We start from the raw sequence: 8,688 nt of genomic DNA on the forward strand, positions 1-8,688 counted from the left end.
TTTTATTTTTAACGTTTTGCAGATTACTGGCAATTCAAATGCTTGCAACACTCTGGTTAGTTTATATTTGAATTCAGTGACCTCAAAAACCTATAAAAAGACTTATTACAAGCTATGGTTGTTCATATTTTGGTATTTTTGGGGCGAAATGTCGAAAAAAATGGGTTTTTGGCGGCCATTTTGAATTTTTTTGCAGATTACTGGAAATTTGAATGTTTGAAACACTCTGGTTAGTTAATATTTGAATTCAGTGACCTCAAAAACCTATAAAAAGACTTATTACAAGCTATGGTTGTTCATATTTTGGCATTTTTGGGGCGAAATGTCAAAAAAAATGGGGTTTTGGCGGCCATTTTGAAAAAGTCCACTGAACCAACATAGATATACATTTTACGCAAAAAAGCTTTCCGGATTCGGTTTCAGCAGCCAAAATGGCCATAGAATCCACTCGTCTTATAAAAGATTTCCACAAAATGTTCTCATTTGCCCACCCCTAGTAGTATTTCTGGTATTTGAGCGTGCACGTATTATCTAGAATCTATTGTTTAGCGTGCAGGTTTTAGATAATGCATTGTTTAGCGTGCAGGTTTATATAATTTGGGCTGTGAAGGGTAGTTCGCGAAAATAATGCACGGGAGAAGAATACATAACGATGAATAGAAACGGGCACTAGAAGTGTATGTATTGAAGAAAACAACACGAAGTCGCGCCTTGCGGAAATTATTCTCATCATGAACCTATTAACGGTGACCACTAACATGACAGTGAGATTTGTTGAACAAGTGAATAAATATGTTTTTGGTTTTTAGGATTTTTTTGTTCATTATTTTACAAATAAAGATTTTGTTATAATTTTAAATCACTTTCTTGTAATTTTGAACATAGCATCTCATCTGATCTAATAAACATACAATGTATTTTGTTCTTCGCTGAAGGGCGACAATAGCCTACTCATGACCTGCAATTCATTGGAAGAAACTGGCGATAGGCCAATGGTTTCACACTTTCTCTGTGCACCCGCAGTAGCAAAGGAAGGGTTCAAACAGTGGCAAATTAATACACACAAATAGCTTACAAAATGCCTCCGTAATGACACATTATTTTGATGCTGAAACCACAATATTTTGATAGGAGGATTATATTATAATTGACAGGTCATGATAAGTAATCACTTTGTGAACAATATAAGAAAAAAACACATTTTAGGTATCAAATTCGGCAAGTTACCATTGTTAATTGTTTTGTAGTGAACTTGTAAATTCATACCCCATTAATGCAAACTGTGGCACCAAGGATAACGCATTAACAATGGATACTAACCAATTTACTGTGATGTCTTTCTGTGGATTTTTATTACATCTTTATACCTGTTATTTGTATTTATTTGTGATGGTTGATTCTAATTTATTTACTGATCAATTAAAGGTAAGTAAGTGCAGATTAGTTTAATACATAAATCGTAGCTAAATAAAATTTTTTTTAAAGTATAGATGCCGTTGTGGATAGGGTAATAAATAAGGCCTAGTGTTTCATTTTTGTTCAAATAATTTTTGTTTAATTGGTAATAATTGGCTGGTCGAAATGGATTCATTGCATATAGAATAAATATGCATGATCTATTACTTTTGGCATAAATCATCTTAATTTTCCGTATGATGTCAAAACAATTTATAAAGTTTTATTCATTAATGTTTTTGAAGATTCCAGAATAATTTCCGCTATAATTTCAACTTGAAGCTACTTGATAGCGGTTGTTCGCATTTTAACGATACCGATATCTAACACATGCACATATCACAAAATTGAGATTTCATTAAAGCGCTCATGGAGCAAATATAGGGTCGCGGTAAGGGTTCCATGAGCGCTATGTGTTGATGATATCTCAATATTTTTAATTTTATTTTAATTTTCTATAGCAATTTTTTATGTTCATTTTAGATTAAAATAGTATGAAATTGATTTTTTTTCGCACGCTTCTCGCGCATATTAATTGTAAATTTTGAACAATATATGCTCGTCTTCATCTAAATTCAATTTAATTTTTCCGCCGCCCAAATCTTGGCCACTTGACATGCTTGAGTGCACAATTTGCACATATGCCTTCCTCATGGTGACTTTGGGGCTCCAAATTTTGGCCTGGCCCAACAGGGCCCCCAAAAAGGTAAATCAAGCCCTGATATTCATTCTTGTCAAGGAGGTTTTCTGACCAATAATGCCAATAAAATGAAAGAAAACCACTTACCCGCGCGTTAACTGTAGTGGGATCCCCCCGGTTTTGTTATGAAAACTCTACATTTTACTGTAAGCACTTCAGGCTTAGTCTTTTCACATGGCATTTTAGTAGGCCTACATCATTGGGCATTACAAATTCTGTACAAAAAAAGTAGAAATTCAAGAAAAATTGAGGGCGTCGCCGATGGCTTTAGGGACCGTTCACAAACACTTGTAAGGGGGGGCCTGATGCAAAAGAAAAATTGTGGTCATTTTTTCAGGCCCCCCTTAGGAGGGTGAAAAATTTCAGGGCCCCCTTTTGCATCAGGCCCCCCCTTACAAGTGTTTGTGAACGGTCCCTTAATTCCAAGTTTGTTTTCATTGCATTATCAGGTTGGTGATTACGATGAAATAAGAAATGAAACTACGGACATTCTGCTGGAAAACCTTCGTAAGTTTCATATTTAAAATATTATAATATAGGCCTAGGGAAACTTTCCTGACATGGCCGTCCGTAGTATCATATAAACAGGACCGGATTCACCACAGGGCCAGATGAGTACGAGTCCAGGGCCTAAGAGAACAGAAATGGAAAATGCTGTGAAGCATTGGTTTATATGATGAGGATGAGGTGGGGTGGGGTCAGACGAGGAACCGAATGACTATAATGCCCCATAATTTTATCCTGGTCCAGGCCCTGAAAAATTCGGGGCCTCATGTGTTAAAGTTTACCCGCATGTGATGTCCAATGCTGTCCTATGAATCCCCGTTTTAGTATTTTTACCCATAAGCTTGTTATGACATCAATTTTTTTAAATATATCGCAATAAGAACTTTCTGTATCAGGTACATTATTTTAGAAGTAAACAACAAACAAACAAAAAGTCATGCATTTTCGCACCGGCACAACACAAAATATGATGATACAACAAACTACTATTGAGCCGGGTATTGAGCCCGCTATTGCGTACCTATTTTTATCAAAATCGTTGCAGGAGATCTATAGATGCTGAGTAATACAACATGAACGTTTATTTTTAAACGTGCGTGGGGTTATTTTTTATTTTCTTTCTTTATTATTATTTTTTTTACATTATTTATTTATAACAGATAATGAAAGCATCTTAACGGAACTGGGCTCTTTGGGAGAGCAGGAAGCCAAAAAAAGAGTGGTCAGGGTGGTCGGAGGCGTGCAGAGCGCCAACACACGCTGGCCATGGTTAGTGGAATTACTTCTGACCAATAAAAGCACCGACACATCTGTGGTGGAACATTAATTGGTCCAAATTATGTGCTTACCGCTGCTCATTGCTTTGACAGGTAAGCTTTCCTCCACGTGGTATATAGGCAAAATGTGGTGTTTGGGTAGTTTGGAAAACTTTATTCTGGTTTAGAATGAAGAACAGTGTAATTATCAGGGGGTACAATTTCCACAAAAGAGGTAAAAACATTTGATATAGGCCAATAACCATGATAACCTATATATTATGTCTAAACCTTATTGTGAGATTTCACAACAAAATGTTTTTCATGCAATAGCTTAATTCAGCAACTTTTAGGTAAAAATTCATCACATTCATGGTTTTATTATAAAGTTCCGGACTCGGACTGTATTCCACAACAATACAGCTCAATAGCAGATCACGATGACCGTATAAAACGCTGCGCTAACACTGTGTCTCTTATTTTTAATTATTATGTTTTTGTCTTAAATGGCTGCTCGGTAGGCTGTTTGAGGCCATGTTTTCTTATTATATTTGTTCAGTTGCGAAACCTCTCAGAGTCCCTTCAAGTTATATCCTGCTTAAATTTTTTGGATGCCTGATATTAAAAGAATGAACACCATTGACACATTTAAACAGTGTTCAAGGTGGTGTTCCAAATATGAACGGTAGTGTTCAAGGTGGTGTTCCAAATATGAAGGGCAGTGTTCAATGTGGTGTTCTAATAGGTTTGTTCCACTATTGAACACTGGATGTTCAGAACATAATAATTCCTTGAACACTACCTGCCGTTCATATTTGGAACACCACATTGAACACTGTCGTTCATATTTGGAACACCAGTGTTAGAATATATGGAACATATTATGGTGTTCAAGAACTGTTACAAAAAAAGGTGTTTAAATGTGTGTAAATGGTGTTCATTCTTTTAACATCAGTCGTCCAAACATTTTACAGTATACCATATCTATATATTTTTTCCTCATTCCATCATTACAGATATAATACTTCAGAAGTAACAGTGAGACTTGGTGAATACGATCGCTCACGGTTTGAAGGATCAGAAATGGACTACAGAATCCAAGTACTCACAGTCCACCACCGCTACAACTCTCTCAAGTATGTTGGTGGCATTGGAAAAACATTTCGCTCTTTAGATCACGACATCGCCTTGCTTAAAATTACTCCGCTGGAGACAAATCAAAATGAAGTTGGAATTATAGCTCGTGATATTTGCCCGCTTCGTTTACCGGGACGATTGGATAAATTTCCTGATGGATTCAAATGTTATGTCATTGGATGGGGCTATACTCGTAAGTTGAACCGACATTACACATACTGTTAATTGATTGTTTAAAAAACTCACCGTGCTGTTTGTGAACCTAGCCACTGCTGTTACAAAAATCACACAACTGAAAGTTTACAATCTTACTCAACCAACATTTTATTTTTAGCAAACATTGAAAAGGATAGGACAAATTTGTAACAAGCTGTGCACCTTTTTAAACAACAGTTATCATGGTTCATAGGTTCATAACATACCTGTTTGGAGGTGTTTTTTTTAAACAACTGATAAATATTATAATTGTGCGTGTACTTAAGCTTATTCTTTTGGAACTTTTAGGATTAATTGATAGTGCCCCAAAATCGGCATGATTTTCACCGTCTCATATCACTGCACTACTGGCACTTAGCGGATATTTTTGACTCGAATCGTTCTAGCACTGACCCTGTAGTGTGGAAGGTTAACCATTTTTGATCAAATCCTTCCTCTAATATTGAAATATTATGATAGATGTTTTAAGTATCAATTTCACACAATGAATGTCATGTTCATTTGATCAAAATGATATATCGACGACATCACATGCTTCGCCGCGTTTCCATTGGCCAATGAACTTTGGTATGTTGCACCGTTTGTTTACACTTTGGTAGCGTTACTCCAGTAATGCATTATAGGACATGCCTGGCTATTATAGTGGCCACATAATACTATAACTTGATATTAAATCAAACAAAAATGTCCACTCTACTTGTTTCAGATTATAGTAACTTACTAAGTGATCTTCTCATGCCGGACGATTTACGACCGGGTCTCCCAAACATCGTACACGAAGCACAAATAGAACTTTTATCACGAAAAACGTGCAGAAAACACTACTACAAACGTTTCACGTCGAGGATGCTGTGTGCAGGACAGGAGAATGGAGGACGGGACACTTGTGATGGAGATAGTGGAGGACCATTGGTGTGCAGAAACAGTCTAAGAGATGGAAAGTGGACGCTGTGGGGTATAACATCATGGGGTGATAATAATTTATGCAACCCAGAGTCAGATAAACCAGGAGTGTATGTTAAAGTATCCAAATACGTGAGATGGGTTGAGAAAATGATATGGAAACTCGGTACTTGAATATAAATGGTCATATAAAATACGTGCACTTTTATGGCCAAGCGCGCGTATATCGCTGCCCGATTCGTTGTGGCTCGCTTTTTATGCGAAGTGTTCAGGTCCTAAATTGACCATTTCAAGATTTTTGAAATGAAAATCTCAAGGATAAAGAAAACTGGTCGACGTCCGCTTAACGTAGTCCGACGAATAGGACCTGGTTTTTTTCTCAGTTACCAACTATCACTGCTCAGGCTTTGATTGCTCAAGAAGATTGATCGCGAAAGTCCAGTGACCACGCCGCCCGTTCGGGCGGCGATGGTCACTGGACTTTCGCGATTCGTCTTTCTTGCGCCATAGATATGAGATAGTGGTCATAGTCTGAGGTGAATATTGTCTGGGAAATAAGAAAAAAAGGTCCTACACGTCGGACTAGCTTAACGTGAACTTAATTGATACGAAGATCTGATCCTAGCTGTGTTATCTTCTCGTGCTTCAGGATAATAGCATACTATGGAGTCAGTTTATCACGTGGGCTAATCATGTTGATGTAGAACTGGCTGATGTGTGAGTGCGGAGCCCAGGAGCCATTTTAACGTGCCTCCTGGCACGTTCGTGCAGTGAGAATAAAAATCCGTGCAGTGAGAATTAAAAATCCGTGCTTAAAATATTTCTTTATTGTTCAAGTTTTCAGCCACACTAAAGCAGTATTCAGACTTTTTATTGTACGTAAAATATTGTATGCAACATATCTACGTTGTTTAATCAATTGCCATTCTATTTCCAGTAATGTTTAAGTTCTAACGAATGTTTGATGACGTAAAATCGATAATATATTTCTACTAGATATTATATGTAACATATTATCGATTTTTCGTCATCAAACATTCGTTAGAACTTTTAAAAACATTACTGGAAATAGAATGGTAATAGATTAAATAACGTAGATATGTTGCATACAATACAATACTCGGAGTCTGTGGAGCGCTTTATGACCAGGAAATTCTTCCACAAAGTAAGACTGGTTGAGTCAAAAAAATCCTGTGCAAAAAGGTATAGTTTGTGGTAATCACATTCTCATCTCCTTTCTCCTCAATTTTTCGATCACTCGTACAGCCTCAGGATGAGCGGATGCGCAACAGGCGTGACTAAATTATATTGACATGAACCAAATGTGTACTTTCATCAAGCTGTAAAAACATACCCTTCTAAATAACTCTAAAAATGTTCTTTTCTGATTAAAATTTACAGAGATTTTAATTTTATGAAATTGTAGACACCTGTGTGCATGTTGTGCAACTTTGCAGACGTTTTATGCTTGTTGCATTCTGATTAACATTTTTTAAACATAATTAAAACTTTAATTTGACATTAGAGCCAGGTGTGTTTTAACCAAGCTATAGCTATGTAAAAATAATGACAAGTCAACTAAAAGGATTTACATTTTAAATGAAAACCTACCCTTCTAAATAACATTTCTTTTCTGATTAAAATTTTACAGATATTGTAATTTGAAAGTGTAGGCACCCTTTCGGAGTAATGAACCTTCGTAATGATCTTCGGAATAACGAACCTTTGGAACCTTTGCAATAAGGACCTTTCAGAATAACGGAATAACGGTCCTTTGGATTCGGGGTCGTGCCTTTTAATGAGCATCAGAGAGCACTGAGTCAAGTGCTAGCCAATATGTAAATCACCGTTGAAACAAATCTTACAAATTGCACAAAAAAAATCCCCACACGTCCCCGTATCAAAGTTTAGCTCAGTTCAGGACACATACCACTAAAACCTCGATAAAACTAGCTTGCAAATAAATTTTATAATGGGGAAGGTGCGGGAGAAGGGGTGAATAGCTCGATTTCTGAAGAGGTTTGTAAGATCATTTTCTGCATGAAGAAGATAAATACTTCAATGCATATTTTCATGACAAAATAGTTCTGATTTGTAACCAATTTGCAATAACCTATATGTTGTCAGCAACTCATATTATTGACCTGCATTTAAGGGATCTAGAATGAGCGTTTGGACAGTATTTTTTGTGGGACATGAGAGAACCTCAGACCTATCGAATTGCATTCTGAATACGAAGCATGTCTTTCTGATATCAAATAATTTTCATTTTTTGAAAATCACAATATAATACAAATTTTATGACAAATTATAAAAATTTGATATTTTTCAAATTTTTGATATATAACAGTCCTCGAAGTAAATTATATAAATCTAATGATATATTCTTAAAGTGTATGTAGCAGGAGGAAAAGCCGACGGGTCAATTGAAAATTTTGACCTTTCATATTGAAGATATGGATTTTTTTCCCAAAAGGACCAATTTTTTTTTTGGTGTTTTGGGAAAAAATCCATATCTTCAATACGAAAGGTCAAAATTTTCAATTGATCGTCGGCTTTTCATCCCACCTACATACACTTTTAAGTATAAATCATCAGATTTATAAAGTTTACTTCAAGTACTGTTAAATATCAAAATATCAATTTTAATGATTTGCCATAAAATGTGTATTAAATTGCGAATTTCAAAAAAATCACAATTATTTGATATCAGAATGACATTCTTCGTATTCAGAATGCAATTCGATATGTCTGATGTGCTCTAATGTCCCAAAATAAATACTGTCTAAACGTTCATACCCCAGCCCTTAATTGTATATCAGAAAGTTAATATGTTCATGCATGCTGGGATAAAATTAGTCAGACATTGTCTGTATAAAATGATTACAGTCAAGACGAAATTGTGATAGATATTACAAGTTTATATAGATTATGATGCTTTTGTATTGTTCACTGAATGTTAATTGTGTTAAATTAAATATTTCCCGACAGCTGGCCTTTCCCAAAACATATTTG

General features: G+C 35.8%; 1 protein-coding gene across 1 annotated transcript; it reads left to right on the forward strand.

Annotated features, from left to right (window-relative positions):
- Positions 1-917: 917 nt before the first annotated feature.
- LOC140147527 (chymotrypsinogen A-like) lies at positions 918-6,071 on the forward strand. The gene is given in 6 exon segments (XM_072169309.1): positions 918-1,425; positions 2,605-2,662; positions 3,322-3,461; positions 3,464-3,531; positions 4,434-4,747; positions 5,477-6,071. Coding segments are annotated over 6 exon segments (1,068 nt in total). The 5' UTR covers positions 918-1,308; the 3' UTR covers positions 5,848-6,071.
- The last annotated feature ends 2,617 nt before the right edge of the window (positions 6,072-8,688 follow it).

Source organism: Amphiura filiformis, chromosome 3 (assembly GCF_039555335.1).
Source record: "Amphiura filiformis chromosome 3, Afil_fr2py, whole genome shotgun sequence".
Classification (NCBI taxonomy): Eukaryota; Metazoa; Echinodermata; class Ophiuroidea; order Amphilepidida; family Amphiuridae; genus Amphiura; species Amphiura filiformis.